This window comes from Balaenoptera borealis, assembly GCF_965194805.1.
Source record: "Balaenoptera borealis genome assembly, chromosome: 5".
Taxonomy (NCBI): Eukaryota; Metazoa; Chordata; class Mammalia; order Artiodactyla; family Balaenopteridae; genus Balaenoptera; species Balaenoptera borealis.
In genome coordinates, this window is record NC_138862.1 from 25,984,502 (window position 1) to 26,003,455 (window position 18,954).

The 18,954-nt window shown below is 36.3% G+C and overlaps 1 protein-coding gene across 1 annotated transcript in view; it reads left to right on the forward strand.

The window, feature by feature from the left end:
• The window catches only part of TMPRSS15 (transmembrane serine protease 15), a 115,760-nt gene that overhangs the window by 17,371 nt on the left and 79,435 nt on the right, over positions 1–18,954 (forward strand). The window contains exons 7-8 of the mRNA XM_082392568.1: positions 12,450–12,581; positions 18,521–18,629. Coding sequence (XP_082248694.1) covers positions 12,450–12,581; positions 18,521–18,629 — 241 coding nt within the window. The remainder of the gene's footprint in view (positions 1–12,449; positions 12,582–18,520; positions 18,630–18,954) is intronic.

The following is an 18,954-nucleotide window of genomic DNA, read 5'->3' on the forward strand; positions in this document are numbered from 1 at the left end:
CAGTGGTTAAGAATCCGCCTGCGAATGCAGGGGACACGGGTTCGAGCCCTGGCCCGGGAAGATCCCACGTGCTGCAGAGCAACTAAGCCCGTGCGCCACAACTACTGAGCCTGCGCTCTAGAGCTCATGAGCCACAACTACTGAAGCCCACGCACCTGGAGCCCGTGCTCCTCAACAAGAGAAGACACTGCAGTGAGAAGCCCGTGCACTGCAATGAAGAGTAGCCCCCGCTCACCGCAACCAGAGAAAGCCCGCACACAGCAACAAAGACCCAACGCAGCCAAAATAAAAATTTTAAAAATAAATAAATAAATAAAAAACAACTAAGTTTAAGACAAGATTACTGTATTCAGTAATGCTCATTTTAATCTGATCAATTATTTGACCAAAAAAACTCCATATCCAAAGCTTTCCTGTTATTGGAGACTGTATTGAATTACTTTACTCAATCCTCAAAAAATTATAATAAGGCAAGTAGGTGGCAAAATATCACATTCCCTCTTTTACTGGATCCATGAGTCCCCAGTCATCCTTCCCATTTATTCCTCTCATATGTCAAGATACTATAGATCTATAGAAGGAAGAGAGACAATTAAACTTGAAAACCGCAGTTTCCAAGCAATAATGTATTATGAACATGCCTTTCAGGGATGTTAACTTTATTCTCATTTTTTATATGCCTGGAAGACAGAGTGTGAGAAAAATCAGCAAATGCATGCATCATATACCTGGGCGTTAGTAATATTATAAATTCTGCCACAGAGAATTTTTATATGATAGTTGGTACAAAGTCCATGAGGATTATGTTCTATTGCTCAACTGTCTTTGTTGCCAATTACTGTAAAGTTTTACTAACCCATTTGGAAGAGTAAAGGGAGAGATGGGAACGAAGGTTGCCTTATACCGATTGATTTCTGGCTGCTACTGTGTGCCTGAGAGGGGCTCTTTTGGGCAATTGTTCATATGCTTGAAGGGTTTCTAGAATATGCCTTGTTCTAGTCTTTTGTTGCTTACTGTGTAGGGAATGATTGTGAAAAAAACAGAAGTTTCACTATCATGGGCTTTCTCAATCTCCAACAAAATGCAATTTGCCACAATTCCACTATGTGGAGTGGTTTGGGGACTGAAGAAAAGGAACTGGCTGATTTGGTGAAGAACATAAAATTGGGTCAAGAGAAGCGACGGCAGAATTATACTCCTCAAATGAATTAATTGCCCCAGGACGAAGACACAGGCACTGTAAACCAAATGTATTTTGACAAGTATTTTTTTCTCTGCATTTGAGAAAAAAATATACATATATAGCTAAGCATTCTCCTCTAATTTATGACATTGCTATGCACATGATAACAGAATTAAAGTATCTTTCCACTATAATTTCATTTGAATTGACCAGTCATAGTCTTGCTAAATAGATGAAATTTGTTCTTTTAAAGTAGATGAGAATTTCTGTAAGGTGATATCTCTTTTTCTAATACAGTACAGTGAAATGAACTTGGTCTCTCAAGGCAGGCATTCATGGATTCAGGTTCTGATTCCATTACTAAGTAAGTTATTAAAGGAGACAATTACTAGGAATTGGGTTTAATTTGTCTCATCTTTGGCCACCAAACATTATTACCCGTATTTAAGTAACAGAGAAAATAAAAATCAAAGATTTCCAAAATGTGATTTTCAAATTACTGCCTTGTGTGTAATACCTCTTATAACTGGTTTGGAAGAAAACAAATAATGGATTTCAGTCTTTTTGTCCTCCACCATGCTTAGCACAGAGTCTGCACAAAGTAGGCACAAGAGACTCCTCACCCTAAATCACTGGACATTGATATGACTGTGAATCACTCTGAAGTAATCACATTTCAGTGTGTACTGACTCCTTCATAATACAAATATAAACAGTTACTTAAAACCTTCCATTTGCAGAATTCCAAATAATGCTAATTTACTGGTGGGTTTTCATAATTTGCCAAAAGATTAATATCCAGAAGATAAAATACCATATAGATATAAAAATATGCCAGTCTTTTTCCCACTTAAGAAAACAGCAACTAATATTCAGACAATTTGAACAGCTTTTAATAAACAGAACCAATTGTTATTTTCTTTGTGCACATTTCCTTAAATAGAATTTCTTAACTCCTTTGCTAAAAATTCCCTCTTGAGAAGTACAGTACATATTTCCTAGAAAAGAAGAAATACTAGAGGAAAAATTAAGGAATGAAATGGCAAACTAAGTAGTACACAAATCAAAGGACTCTAGTTTTAAGAATGGAAGGTCATTTTAAAAAACTGGCATCTGGCTAATTTCTGTAATAATGTATTAACCAATGGTTTTGTTGGGAATTGAAATCATATATGTGTACATAAGGAGATGAGACGGAGACAGCAGACTAGGTAAAAATAAAATCTGATAAAATCCCAAAACACACTTCCTTTATATAACAAAACTATATTCATATTTTCCATATTGGTTTTTATTTTTTAACATATTTATTGGAGTATAATTGCTTTACAATGTTGAGTTAGTTTCTGCTGTATAACAAAGTGAATCAGCTATATGTATACATATATCCCCATATCTCCTCCCTCTTGTGTCTCCCTCCCACCTTACCTATCCCACCCCTCTAGGTGGTCACAAAACACCTAGCTGATCTCCCTGTGCTAGGCGGCTGCTTCCCACTAGCTATCTTTTTACATTTGGTAGTGTATATATGTCCATGCCACTCTCTCACTTCATCCCAGCTTACCCTCCACCCTCCCTGGGTCCTCAAGTCCATTCTCTACGTCTGCATCTTTATTCCTGTCCTGCCCCTAAGTTCTTCAGAACCAATTTTTTTTTTTTTTTAGATTCCATATACATACGTTAGCATACAGTATTTGTTTTCTCTTTCTGACTTTCTTCACTCTGTATGACAGACTCTTAGTCCATCCACCTCACTACAAAGAACTCAATTTCATTTCTTTTTATGGCTGAGTAATATTCCATTGTATATATGGGCCATATCTTCTTTATCCATTCATCTGTCAATGGACATTCAGGTTGCTTCCATGTCCTGGCTATTGTAAATAGAGCTGCAATGAACGTTGTGGTACTTGACTATTTTTGAATTATGTTTTTCTCAGGGTATATGCCTGAGAGTGGGATAGCTGGGTCGTATGGTAGTTTTATTTTTAGATTTTTAAGGAACCTCCATGCTGTTGTCCACAGTGGCTGTAACAATTTACATTCCCACCAACAGTGCAAGAGGGTTCCCTTTTCTCCACACCCTCTCCAGCATTTACTGTTTGTAGATTTTTTGATGATGGCCATTCTGACTGGTGTGAGGTGGTACCTCATTGTAGTTTTGATTTGCATTTGTCTAATGATTAGTGATGTTGAGCATCCTTTCATGTGCTTGCTGGCAATCTATATATCTTCTTTGGAGAAATGTCTGTTTAGGTTTTCTGCCCATTTTTGGATTGGGTTTTTTGTTTTTTTGATATTGAGCTGCATGAGCTGCTTGTAAATTTTGGAGATTAATCCTCTGTCAGTTGCTTCATTTGCAAATATTTTCTCCCATTCTGAGGGTTGTCTTTTCATCTTGTTTATGGTTTCCTTTGCTGTGCAAAAGCTTTTAAGTTTCATTAGGTCCCCTTTGTTTATTTTTGTTTTTATTTCCATTTCTCTAGGAGGTGGGTCAAAAAGGTTCTTCCTGTGATTTATGTCATAGAGTGTTCTATGATTTCCTCTAAGAGTTTTATAGTGGCTGGCCTTACATTTAGGTCTTTAATCCATTTTGAGTTTATTTTTGTGTACGGTGTTAGGGAGTGTTCTAATTTCATTCTTTTACGTGTAGCTGTCCAGTTTTCCCAGCACCAATTATTGAAGAGGTTGTCTTTTCTCCATTGTATATTCTTGCCTCCTTTATCAAAAATAAGGTGACCATACGTGTGTGGGTTTATCTCTGGGCTTTCTATCCTGTTCCATTGATCTATATTTCTGTTTTTGTGCCAGTACCATATTGTCTTGATTACTGTAGCCTTGTAGTATAGTCTGAAGTTCAGGAGTCTGATTCCTCCAGCATGGGTTTCCTTTCTCAAGATTGCTTTGGCTATTCGGGGTCTTTTGTGTTTCCATACAAATTGTGAAATTTTTTGTTCTAGTTCTGTGGAAAATGGCATTCATAGTTTGATAGGGATTGCATTGAATCTGTAGATTGCTTTGGGTACTAGGGTCATTTTCACAATGTCGATACTTCCAATCCAAGAACATAGTATATCTCTCCATCTGTTTGTATCATCTTAATTTTTTTTCATCAGTGTCTTGTATTTTTCTGCATACAGATCTTTTGTCTCTTTAGGTAGGTTTATTTCTAGGTATTTTATTCTTTTTGTTGCAGTGGTAAATGGGAGTGCTTCCTTAATTTCTCTTTCAGATTTTTCACCATTAGTGTATAGGAATGCAAAAGATTTCGGTGCGTTCATTTTGTATCCTGCTACTTTACCAAATTCATTGATTAGCTCTCGTAGTTTTCTGGTAGCATCTTTAGGATTCTCTATGTATAGTATCATGTCATCTGCAAACAGTGACAGTTTTACTTCTTCTTTTCTGATTTGGATTCCTTTTATTTCTTTTTCTTCTCTGATTTCTGTGGCTAAAACTTCCAGAACTATGTTGAATAATATTGGTGAGAGTGGGCAAGCGTGTCTTGTTCCTGATCTTAGAGGAAATGCTTTCAGTTTTTCACCATTGAAAACGATGTTGGCTGTGGGTTTGTTATATATGGCCTTTATTATGTTGAGGTAAGTTCCCTCTATGCCTACTTTCTGGAGAGTTTTTATCATAAATTGGTGTTGAATTTTGTCAAAAGCTTTTTCTGCATCTGTAGAGATGATCATATGGTTTTTCTCCTTCAGTTTATTAATCTGGTTTATCACATTGATTGATTTGCGTATAATGAAGAATCCTTGCATTCCTGGGATAAACCCCACCTGATCATGCTGTATGATCCTTTTAATATGCTGTTGGATTCTGTTTGCTAGTATTTTGTTGAGGATTTTTGCATCTATGTTCATCAGTGATATTGGACTATAGTTTTCTTTCTTTGTGACATCTTTATCTGATTTTGGTATCAGGGTGATGGTGGCCTTGTAGAATGAGTTTGGGAGTGTTCCTCCTTCTGCTATATTTTGGAAGAGTTTGAGAAGGATAGGTGTTAGCGTTTCCCTAAATGTTTGATAGAATTCGCCTGTGAAGCCACCTGGTCCCGGGCTTTTTTTTGTTGGAAGATTTTTAATCACAGTCTCAATTTCAGTGCTTGTGATTGGTCTGTTTATATGTTCTATTTCTTCCTGATTCAGTCTCGTAAGGTTGTGCTTTTCTAAGAATTTGTCCATTTCTTCCAGGTTGTCCATTTTATTGGCATATAGCTTCTTGTAGTAATCTCTCGTGATCCTTTGTATTTCTGCAGTGTCAGTTGTTACTTCTCCTTTTTCATTTCTAATTCTATTGATTTGAGTCTTCTCCCTGTCTTTCTTGATGAGTCTAGCTAATGGTTTATCAATTTTGTTTATCTTCTCAAAGAACCAGCTTTCAGTTTTATTGATCTTTGTTACTGTTTCCTTCATTTCTTTTTCATTTATTTCTGATCTGATCTTTATGATTTCTTTCCTTCTGCTAACTTTGGGGGTTTTTTTCTTTCTCTAATTGCTGTAGGTGTAAGGTTAGGTTTTTTATTTGAGATTTTTCTTGTTTCTTGAGGTAGGATTTTATTGCTATAAAGTTCCCTCTTAGAACTGTTTTGCTGCATTCCATAGGTTTTAGGTCATCGTGTTTCCATTCTCATTTGTTTCTAGGTATTTTTTTATTTCCTCTTTGATTTCTTCAGTGATCTCTTGTTTATTTAGTATTGTTTAGCCTCCATGTGTTAGTATTTTTTACAGATATTTTCCTGTAATTGATATCGTCTCATAGTGTTGTGGTTGGAAAAGATACTTGATATGATTTCAATTTTCTTATATCTACCAAAGCTTGATTTGTGACCCAAGATATGATCTATCCTGGAGAATGTTCCATGAGCACTTGAGAAGAAAGTGTATAATGTTGTTTTTGGATGGAATATCCTATAAATATCAATTAAGTCCATCTTGTTTAATTTATCATTTAAAGCTTGTGTTTCCTTATTTATTTTCATTTTGGATGATATGTCCATTTGTGAAAGTGGGGTGTTAATGTCCCCTATGATTATTGTGTTACTGTTGATTTCCCCTTTTATGGTTGTTAGCATTTTCCTTATGTATTGAGGTGCTCCTATGTTGAGTGCATAAATAATATTTATAATTGTTATATCTTCTTCTTGGATTGATCCCTTGATCTGTATGTAGTTTCTTTCTTGGTCTCTTGTAATAGTCTTTATTTTAAAGTCTATTTTGTCTGATATGAGAATTGTTATGCCAGCTTTTTTTGATTTCCATTTGCATGGAATATCTTTTTCCATCCACTCACTTTCAGTCTGTATGTGTCCCTAGGTCTGAAGTGGGTGTCTTGTAGACAGCATATATACAGGTCTTGTTTTTGTATCCATTCAGCCAGTCTTTTTCTTTTGGTTGGAGCATTTAATCCATTTACTTGTAAGGTAGTTATTGATATGTATGTTCCTGTTACTATTTTCTTAATTGTTTTGGGTTTGTTATTGTAGGTCTTTTCCTTCTCTTGTGTTTCCTGCCTAGAAAAGTTCCTTTAGCATTTACTGTAAAGCTGGTTTGGTGGTGCTGAATTCTCTTAGCTTTTGATTGTCTGTAAAGTTTTTAATTTCTCCATCAAATCTGAATGAGATCCTTGCTGGGTAGAGTAATCTTGGTTGTAGGTTTTTCTCTTTCATCACTTTAAATATGTCCTGCCACTCCCTTCTGGCTTGCAGAGTTTCTCCTGAAAGTTCAGCTGTTAACTTTATGGGGATTCACTTGTATGTTATTTCTTGTCTTTCTCTTGCTGCTTTTAATATTTTTTCTTTGTATTTAATTTTTGATAGTTTGATTAATATGTGTTTTGGGATGTTTCCCCTTGGATTTATCCTGTAAAGGACTCTCTGTGCTTCCTGGACTTGATAGACTATATCCTTTCCCAAACTAGGGAAGTTTTCAACTATAATCTATTCAAATATTTTCTCAGTCCCTTTCTTTATTTCTTCCTCTTCTGGGACCCCTATAATTTGAATGTTGGTGCATTTAATATTGTCCCAGAGGTCTCTAACACTGTCCTCAATTCTTTTCATTCTTTTTTCTTTATTCTGCTCTGCAATAGTTATTTCCAGTCTTTTATCTTCCAGATCACTTATCCGTTCTTGTGCCTCAGTTATTCTGCTATTGATTCCTTCTAGAGAATTTTTAATTTCATTTATTGTGTTGTTCATCACTGTTTGTTTGCTCTTTAATTCTTCTAGGTCATTGTTAAAAATTTCTTGTATTTTCTCCATTCTATTTCCAAGATTTTGGATCATCTTTACTATCATTACTCTGAAGTCTTTTTCAGGTAGACTGCCTATTTGCTCTTCATTTGTTTGGTCTGGTGGGTTTTTACCTTGCCCCTTCATCTGCTGTGTGTTTTTCTGTCTTCTCATTTTGCTTAACTTACTGTGTTTGGGGTCTCCTTTTAGCAGGCTGCAGGTTCATAGTTCCTGTTGTTTTTGGTGTCTGCCCCCAGTGGCTAAGGTTGATTCAATGGGTTGGGTGGGTTTCCTGGTGGAGGGGACTGGCACCTGTGTTCTGGTGGATGAGGCTGGATCTTGTCTTTATGGTGGGAAGGTCTGTGTCCGGTTGTGTGTTTTGGGGTGTCTGTGACCTTATTATGATTTTAGGCAGCCTCTCTGCTAATGGGTGTGGTTGTGTTCCTGTCCTGCTAGTTGTTTGGCATAGGGTGTCCAGCACTGTAGCTTTCTGGTCATTGAGTGGAGCTGAGTCTTAACATTGAGCAGGAGATCTCTGGGAGAGCTTTCACCATTTTATATAATGTGGAACCAGGAGGTCTCTGGTGGGCCAGTGTCCTAAACTCAGCTCTCCCCCCTCAGAGTCACAGGCCTGACACCCGGCCAGAGCACCAAGACCCTGTCAGCCACATGGCTCAGAAGAAAAGGGAGAAAAAATGAAAAAATGAAAGAAAAAAATAAAATAAAATTATTAAAATAAAAAAATTGTTAAAAATTTAAAAAATTAAAAGTAATAAAAATAGAAGAAAGAAAGAAAGAAGAAAGCAATCAAACCAAAAAACAACTCCACTAATGATAACAAGCATTAAAAACTATACTAAAAAAAAACAATATATGGACAGACAAAACCTAGGATAAATGGTACAAGCAAAGCTATACAGACAAAATCACCCAAAGAAGCATACACATACACACACTCACAAAAAGAGAAAAAGGAAATATATATATATATATATATATATATATATATAAAGGAAGAGAGCTACCAAATCAATAAACAAATCTACCAATGATAATAAACTGTAAATACTAAACTAAGATAAACTTAAAACCAGAAACAAATTAGATGCAGAAAGCAAACCCCAAGTCTACAGTTGCTCCCAAAGTCCACCGCCTCAATTTTGGGATGATTCGTTTTCTATTGAGGCATTCCATAGATGCAGGGTACATCAAGTTGATTGTGGAGATTTAACCCGCTGCTCCTGAGGCTGCTGGGAGAGATTTCCATTTCTCTTCTTTGTTTGCACAGCTCCAGGGGTTCAGCTTTGGATTTGGCCCTGCCTCTGCATGTAGGTCGCCTGAGGGCGTCTGTTCTTTGCTCAGACAGGAAGGGGTTAAAGGAGCCGCTGCTTCAGGGGCTCTGCCTCACTCAGGTCAGGGGGAGGGAGCGGTGCGGAGGAGGCGGGGCGAGCCTGCAGCAGAGGCTGGCGTGACGTTGCAGCAACCTGAGGCGTGCCGTGCGTTCTCCCGGGGAAGTTGTCCCCGGATCGCGGGAGCCTGGCAGTGGTCGGCTGCACAGGCTCCTGGGAGGGGCAGTGTGGAGAGTGACCTGTGCTCGCACACAGGCTTCTTGGCGGTGGCAGCAGCAGCCTTAGCGTCTCATGCCTGTCTCTGGGGTCCGCGCTGATAGCCACGGCTCGCGCCCGTCTCTGGAGCTCGTTTAGGCGGCGCTCTGAATCCCCTCTCCTCGCGCACCAGGAAACAAAGAGGCAAGAAAAAGTCTCCTGCCTGTTTGGCAGCTCCAGACCTTTTCCCGGACTCCCTCCCGGCTAGCCGTGGCGCACTAGCCCCTTCAGGCTGTGTTCACACCGCCAACCCCAGTCCTCTCCCTGGGATCCGACCGAAGCCCGAGCTTCAGCTCTCAGCCCCGCCCGCCCCGGCGGGTGAGCAGACAAGCCTCTCGGGCTGGTGAGTGCTGCTTGGCGCTGATCCTCTGTGCGGGAATCTCTCCGCTTTGCCCTCCGCACCCCTGTGGCTGCGCTCTCCTCCGTGGCTCCGAAGCTCCCCCCTCTGCCACCCGCAGTCTCCGCCTGCGAAGGGGCTTCCTAGTGTGTGGAAACCTTTCCTCTTTCACGGCTCCCTCCCACTGGTGCAGGGCCCATCCCTATTCTTTTGTCTCTGTTTTTTCTTTTTTCTTTTGCCCTACCCAGGTACGTGGGGAATTTCTTCCCTTTTGGGATGTCTGAGGTCTTCTGCCAGCATTCAGTAGGTGTTCTGAAGAAGTTGTTCCACATGTAGATGTATTTCTGATGTGTTTGTGGGGAGGAAGGTGATCTCCATGTCCTACTCCTCCGCCATCTTGAAGGTCTCCCCCCCATATTGGTTTTGATATGAGGAAATTCTCTTTATTCATGGACCAAGACAGCTGAAGAGTGTTTATACACCAGAATCTGGAGATATACAGAGTATAGTCTTGACATAATATAATATTTCCACCTTCAAATCAAAATATTTCAAACTAGAGTCATTTTCTAATCCCACCAGCTGTTTCTCTTATAATCACTAACATGATTAATGACCGTTGGTAATTCAACTGGCCACTCCAAAAGTGTACTTACCATCCTTAGCATCCCCTTAGCCACCACTCTCTGTTCAGGGGCACATCTGGTCACTAAAGCTCATCAATTCTACTTGTAAAATAGCAATTGGAATATGCCCCATCTCTTCTGCAAGTGCAAGAGTTGAGTTCCAACCCTCATCAACTTTCACCTTGACCATTGAAATAGTTTCTCAATTGGTCTGCTCTCTTCACATGATTCTCCACTTGGTCCTGGAATTGCCTTTATGAAACATGGACTGGTCATATCACATATATATGTAAACATTTTCAATGCCATTGCTTATAGAAAAATACTTTAATATGTTAAAAGATTTTTTAGAAGTCCCCCAGAATTTGGCACTAAACTCCCTTCCTGCCATAGCTTCAATAAACATCCCAACATCTAGATAAGTTAGAGTCCTCTGTTCTGCATATATTAATATGCTCTTGTCATATCACTATGTATACATTTCACATACCTCTCTTCCTTGTGCATTTCTAAGCATCCTTCAAAATTTAGTTTATGTGAAGATGCTTTCAATCCCTGCCTCAGAAGGAAAATAATTCATGGTGTAACCCAGTCTTTGATGTTCCCATATCACTTTTTTCCCATATCACTTTTTTCTGCATCATTTAAAAAATTTATTATTTAAGGAACCAGTCTCCAACTAAACTCCAAGCTCCATGAGAATAGTCTCTGCCTTACTCATCCTTTTATCTCTATCCCTTAAAAATCCATGACACAAATAAGTAGAAATAAATACTCATAGAGTGAATGAATGATCATTAATGAGATCAAAAGATCCCAAGGGGTGTCACTTGCCAGTGTGGTTTTGAAGTTCAATCTATAAAGTTCAGTAAGCAACAGACAAAATATGAAACATCAGGAAGTGAAGTTCCCATGAGAAGCATTAGATCAGACAAAATTATAATTTTCCTAGTTATATCCCCAAATCTATTCTTATAGATGCTGAACACTTAGAATTCTATTAACTACTGTTAAAATGAGACATAGAATTTCTAGAATAATGCCCTTTTTTTCTCATTTATTTATTTATCAAGCATTTATGGAATACTATCAACACTATGCCTTTCATGGATTAGGGACTCAACAATTAAGGACTCTCTTGATGAGTATCTCATAATATGCATATGTGTTTATTCAATACCATTTTTTATCATTTTTTGTTCTCTTAAGGGGGAGTATTTTGTCATTTGGGAATGGCTCTGGTTTTTATCCTTTCCTATTTTAGATGTTAGGTGATCCTTGAATTTCCCAATGGTTTATATCCACTTTAATTACAGACAATTACAAAAGTCCAATTTAGTTGTATATATACTCAGCAACCCTGTCTATAATGTTCCTAATTAAATATTACCTTAGCAGATTTATTGACAGAAGCACTTTTTTTCCTCCAATTAATTTCTTGGAGTATAAGGAGAAATTTCAGAATCAAATATATGTTTAAAACCCAGCAGATGGCAGTGCAATGCTGGTTTTAAGATTAAGAACAATAACAAAAAATGTTATTGAGCTTAAAGATTTTCCAAAAACTTTAAACTGTCATTGTTATTCTAATCATAGACAAAAAATATTCAAATTCTCACATTGCTTAGAAAAATAAAAACATATGTGTTTATCTAGTGGGCATAAAAATATATTTTTAGAATCGCACCTAAAATTTCCAAGTCAATTTCTAGAAGTAAAATGTGTTTCTCAGTCCATCTCTATATCTAGAAATGTGGAAGAGGAGAAGGAGAAGGACAGGACAGGCTGAGAGGTGCAAATTGATCAGATCATGGCCAGAGTATGGCATGGAGCCCTTCAGGGCCATGTTTGCACCTTTCCCCCTAAGAACCTCTGATCCAAGAAGCAAGGAGATATTGAACAGAAATAACCTTTGGGTTTCTCATGCTCAATGCGCTGGGAATTTTAAGTGTTTTATTTTACTATAAAATAGCTTTCTTTGACAAATTTTGCTCTGCAGTATGCAAACCTTGACTTCAGCCACTATATTTTCAAATGATAAGTTTATAAGTAAATGAAGTGGCTACTAGACATTGCAGATGATGTGATACATATTCCAATAAATTGCCCCACATTACACATTACAAGCCTAGGAGGTGTAAATATTGGTGACTAAATGTCCAAACTGTAACATTGATTTGTCGAGGTTAAAAATCAACAAAATAAACATCATATTTGACATCTATGAAGAAATATGTATCATTTCTTCAAAATTTAAAACTAAGTTTTTACAAATGATCAATTCATTAAATGAGATAAATATTTCTTTTGGAAATTGAAATACATGCTTATAAGTAAGCATATACTTACCTAAATGACAAAAAATATATAATAACTATCCAGACATTGTACATATCTCATTGGTTGGAAATTAAATCTACTATGTGGGAAACTTATAAATCCAATCTTTTTTTAAAAGGAAATGTCTCAGTAGAGTGCCCACCTGATTCAAGGCTGTGTGCTGATGCTCTAAAGTGTATAGCAATTGATTCATTTTGTGATGGAGAATTGAACTGTCCTGATGGCTCTGATGAAGACAATAAAATTTGTGGTAAGTGATGACCTTCCTTCCCTCTTCCCCCTTCTCTTCCATCCTCCCTCACTATGTACCACACACATACACACACACCCCTCAAGTACCAAAAACTACTGGAGAATGAGATATCCCAATAGCCATGTTTATAATTTAATACAAAAATCTAAAAAATAATTATATTAATATTTCCTAAACTTTATCACATGACATTAAGCATATTGATTAAACAGAATTCCATCCAACAAGTGTAGAAAGAATGCTGTGGTTAATGTCTGGGGGAGGAGGCTGGCATTATTTTTCATCCCTTATTAAGCTACTACAAACTATTATGAATTTGAACATTTTTTCACCATCTTATCACAATATTGGTCATTTTATTTTTGCCATTTTAACAGTTTCTAACTCAGTAATCACCACCCCTTAATTTTGATTGTTACCTTTATTCACCTTTTGGCAAAGAAACAAAAGATATATTAAAAAGTGTACTTGAGTTGTAGTTCTGTGAATAAGGGAAATCAGCTACAAATAAGATCTTCATGTTTGATCAATAAAATATCTGTGTTTTTTTGTAAATTTTGGCATTTGTGTTGAGTGCTAATAATTTTAAAAATCACTATTATTATTATTATTATTATTTAACACTTAAGTAGTACTTACTAAATGCCAAACATGGCTCTAAGTGATATAAACATATTTCTTCTTTGGCTTACTTCTTCATTTTATCACTGGGTAGTATACACATGAAAGATTGGCACATAAATGTACATACAGATTGGTAAGGAATGTGAGGAACTATCTGAACAATTCTAACCTATAATTTGTTCTTGAAAAATTAAACAGCAGGAATTGAACAATTTTTGGTGTGGTTTACAACCAGTTTAAAAATTGACCATGAGCACCATTAGTTCCTGAAATGTGAAAAGGCTTTAGTTATAATTTGCTACACTTTGTTCTTCTATTATTTGTTACACTTTGCTCTTCTTGCTTGATGTTAATTGAAGATGAATGCTCCATTACCAACTGAAGTTTAAAAAATTACCTATCCCCTCAGTATATACTTGAAAAGACAGGCAGTTGTTCTGTTTCCCAGAACCAACTCAAAAACTGGCAACTTAACTGAAGAGTCTTCTACTAAGCAATCCTAATTCAAATGTTCTTGGATAAAATTCAAACTTCAGAGTTTAACTACATACTTTGAAGTGCACTCAGAGCATATTGGAAGAAAGTGTAGGCTACAGAATATTTTTTAATCTATTTTATATAACTAAGTTACTCAAAGAAAAAGAAAGTAACATCCTATTTTGCTATGGTTTTCAGGCAGTTTTCAAAACCTTTTCACAGAGAATGTGATACAAGTGTGCCATCATGAGGTAATAAAGGTGATGCTGATTTATTTCAAAAATAATGTGTATCAAGGTGAGACACATGCCTTTAAGCCTGTATAATGATGATCGATAACTTTAAATGGGCAAAAATATATAAGATGAATAATCAGAGAATGAACCACACCTATTATGTGTTCTTTACTATCATGGAGTTTATAATTTTCATAATAAATTAGTATCCATGCATATCAAAACATAACCATAGAAATATCCTATGTGTGGCAACTTGTCCTAAAACAAGTTATAAGGCCATGAATTACTTTTCTTAGTCATTCTAAACTCATGACATGAACCTCACTATTAGACTGAATTCTCTAAATTTGCCTGAAAGACATAATCAAACTGCATTATTATTTTTCAATATCATGGAGGTTTTATGTTAATTTAAATGGTATCAATTCACCATCCATGTTACTAACTTTCTCAAGCCTCTGAATCCTCGTTTGCCATTTTTTCTTGATTCTCTTTATTTGTGTTTTAAAGTTAGCATTATATCTATTTTTGAAAAACAATTTTAAGTTGTTGTGGAACAAAGTGGACAAATCAATTACTCTATCCATCTAGGATTTTCAAGCCTATATAAGTTGTTTTATTTATTATTTAGTCATGAATGATTGTGAGTTCTTCACCTCAGCACCACCTCGAACTTCTAGTAGCATAATTTCTACATGAAAGCCCTGTCCATCAATCTACGTTCACTGAAAGATTATTTTAAGAGAATTCTCTATGTGAAACTGACCTTTGCTCTATCTCTTTTTTCTCCTCCAGCTGTGAGCTCTAATTCTAGCTTGTGTTATTAATTGAGTCATAATAATGTTGACTTCCTAAACAGCTTCTTTTTTAGTCTTTAGTTATTTAGGTTTTCACAACTTATAGCTGACTATAGCAGCACCAAGATTTCTTTAAATTGTTTTTTTCTTCTGATGAAAATTGCATCAGCAGGAAAGTTCACTTTTTAGCTGACCTATGAGAAGAAGAGATGTTGACTCACAGCCTTTAGGCTAATGTTCAGGCCTGTTTGGAAGTTGGCAAGTGTCTCCATAGATTGTTTGCATGCACAATGTATGTGCATGCCTTATAGGTATGTGCACAATAGATGGGCAGAGAGCATGTTTGATTTACGTTCCTGGAGAATTCAAAGCCCTGAGAAAACACACAACTAATAAACATTGAGCCAGCAGAGGGCGCTCTCAGTGGGTCCTAAGAACACACCCATACGAATCCCATTCCATTACAGGCAATTTCAGATAGTGCAAGAGAATGGCTCATATTATTTGACAGGCTCATTGATCTCTCACTGAGAATTTTTTCTGATGCTACACTTAAAAGCACTTCGTAGTCAAAAATTATAATCCTGAATACCCAGTAATCCTACTCAGCCATGGCTGGGTTATATCTGTTTTGCCAAAAGTCTGTCCAGCTTCATGACATGTACCATTAGGTTCTCCAGAAATATCCTGAAATTAAATGAAAGAATGTACGAGAAAGTCCCCAGCACAAACCTATATCTTGAAATGATAATATTTTGGCATTCTGAATTTTGCTATTATAAGTAGTTCAATATTATTGTAATTTTATTTTAAATGTGTTCAGGAATATTCTTCTTAATCTTTACTTAAGTGTAGGAATTCCCAGAGGCCTTTTAGAGCAGAACTAGACCTGTAGATTATCCATTTGCACTAAAACTCAGCAACTTCATAGAAAATTGAACAGGCAAACTGATCATATTCTTAAGGGCAAGCTAAATATTATGATAAACAATCTTAGCAATGTAAGACAATTACAGTTTATTTATCACTTACGTTATAGTCCAAGAAAGATGGCAAGAGGCAGTGCTCTGCAGGCATTCAGGATGCTGGTTCCTCCACCATCCCTTCTGGGCCAAGTTCTCCCCTGGATCCTTTGCAACCTGTGGAGAGACAATGGAAAAATGTTATAGAAGATCTTTTTAGAAATCATATCTGGAGATAAACACAATCACTTTCACTATAGTTTATTAACCAGACTCTGTCACGTGACCCATTTTAGGATATGCAGTCTAGTCATGTACCTAGAAAGGGACTGAATAAGGGTATGGCAAACATACAACAATCTCTGCCACCAGGGTCATCACTCAGCTTTTTGGAAATGTATGACCCCCATTGTACAGCCCAAAGCTGTTGATATCTTCCCCCCGAATATGTAGTGAGTGGATGTGAAGAATTACTAAAGTGTTACCAGCTTTGCAAATAGGTTTTACAAATTCTAAAACCGGTCTTGTTTTGTTCCCTTTTTTTCACTCTATCTTTTTTTGCTCCCTCCTGTTTGTTGTGAAGTGGTGTTGCAAACGTGATCTATATTCTAATTTTAAAAACACTGGACATGATGAAATTCTTTTAATTTTCTGTTTCTTTTTTCATTTAAAATTTCTCTCTCTCTCACACACGCACACACACACACACACACACACACACATCCTGCTTTTCAACGACTGAGTGATGTCACCCTGATAGCTCTATATATTGCAGTATTAGGCTAATATTAGGTATTGCCTGGCTTTGAATCATCCCTTGTAAGCTGGAAGAACTTATGTTAGTTAACTTACCCGCTCTGTACCTCAGCTTCCCCACCTAAAACTTCATAAATTTGTGGTGAAGGGGACATTAATACTTATATAATGACCTTAGAGCAAAGCTGACACATAATAAACATTCCACCAATGCTAACAGTTGTATTTTAGGGCTGGTAGGATTGATTGTTCTTCCTTACTGTGTTCCTAAGTGTCATAATTTAAATATAAACTACTTATAATAGTAGTGGATTTTCTTGCACTGCCTATACTCTTGGAGCCCACATGTTTCTTGACAAACTGTGATTAAAAGGCTCCATATATCACTTAAAATACAAGCAGACACTATTCTTACTTTTATGGTCATTGAAGCTAAGGGATTAATTGTCTCATTTATTTGGCGTGGTTTGTGATACGCAGAGAGTTAAGAGTGAAGAAGGAGATTTTTTTTACAACTAGAAGATGATTTAGCTCTGCATTGAACAGACATATATTTTACTGTTTATCTTCAAATCATACAAATTAGCCTTAATTGTCCTTTTTGCTCCAGCAAGTATTACACATAAAGTGATTCAAATCTCTCAACAAGTCACAATTTTTCCTCTTTAATTTCCTGAAGTCTATGATATTGGGTTATTATCTTTTTTGTTCTTAATTTGTTCTTTTTTTTCTTGGGAATTGGGCTATAATAATCCAATCCATAATCCAATGCAATTAATTCCTAGGACATTATTCTTAAACGGACTTTGAATCTTAAAATTTATTTACCTTTTTTTATGCCTCTACCTTATATGCCTTTTAAAAATATACACCAAAAGTAGCAAAAAGCCAACCAAACTGTGGGATTTTTACCAAGATTTCTATGTGCTTTTCAATTTGTTTCTTCTGTTCACATAAAATATTTGATGTCATATAATAGCTTGTGTTTTATAACTTGGCAGAATTACTGTGTAATGTTACAGTGGGTTTTTCCATTTATCAACTTAGGATTAGCTTATTCTGCACTCAGATTCCAAGGGCAGCAATTTAATTTTGATAAATTTCCTTGATTTCCCTGCCCTCTATCAACACTTCTGACATACGAGGAATAAACAAAATAGCAAAAGAAAAAGGACACATTCCAGGAGTCATTATTCTAGAATTATGGTGTCAACAGTAGTAAGAATATAGAAAATAACCTAAGAAAAACTAAAGAGTGTGAAAATCAAATCAGTTTTATTTTTAATGCATACTATACATAGCAAGTATAAAATAAAAAGCTACAAATTATGACTCCTGGTTCATGATTTCAAGATTTTAATCTAGTAGAAAATGACTCAGATATAAATTAAGACAACTAGTAATTCATGACATTAAGGAGATGTAAGAGAAGTACATGAAATAAATGTGCTACAAGAATTAAAAGAGGAAAATGAGTTGTCATGGGAAAGAAAAACACACTCAGGAATATTGAATGAAAATACTGAGCTAGATTGTGAGTCCATACAAAAGGAGCAAAAGTGATGAAGGTTAAAAGTTGTGTGCAGTAGATTGAATGGAAGGATCTCTTCAGGCCCCTTGCACCATATGTATCATTTGCCTGGCCATTTTCTGATCATTTTCAGGGAGACGTATCACTTAGTACGCATAGAAGAGGTTCACCCTAGCTCCAACTTAATGGGGAAAATAAAACAAAAAATAGTTGCTTCTTTAAATTAGAAGTTTACAATTCAGATATATTTGTTTTCTTACAAATATAAAAGAATATACTAAAAATGCAACTTAGCTATGGGTATTTAAAAATAGAATGATTTTCTAAAGGGTCTATAATGGGGTGTGTAAGAGTATTTGAAAATAGATAATAGATTTAAAACACGAAATCTGATCTATTTCCATTCGATCATTTTAGTTTTGTGAAATGACCTCGTATAGATTTAGTCACGAGTAGTCTATGAAGGTTCGTTAGGCAATTTGAATCCCATTTCATTTGAGAAACCCTTCCAAGATTGTTTTGTCTGACATTAATTGCCATTTTTTCACAGCCACAGCTTGTGATGGAAGATTTTTGTTGACTGGATCTTCTGGGTCCTTCGAAGCTCCCCATTATCCAAAGTCTTCTAATCCAAGTGTTGTTTGTCGGTGGATTATACGGTAATATACCATCTTCTATTCCATGTTCTTAAGTCATAAAGTCTTTCTCTGATGCAGTTAGTCTTACCATCTTTAGTAATGTATTTATTTTTTGGACAATTTTTTTCATTAACTATGAAACAAAGCCTTCCCAACTGATATCCTGTCCAAGAAATTTCTCTCTCATTCTTAAACTTTTAAAAAGGAATTTTGCCCTATGAACAATAAATGGGACCATCTCATTGGGCTTTGTAGATAGTTTTTTTTCCATATGGTTGGCACAAATCAAATGCTGCCAAAATTAACAGCATGCCTGTATGTCTGTGTGTCACAAGAAACTGTATTT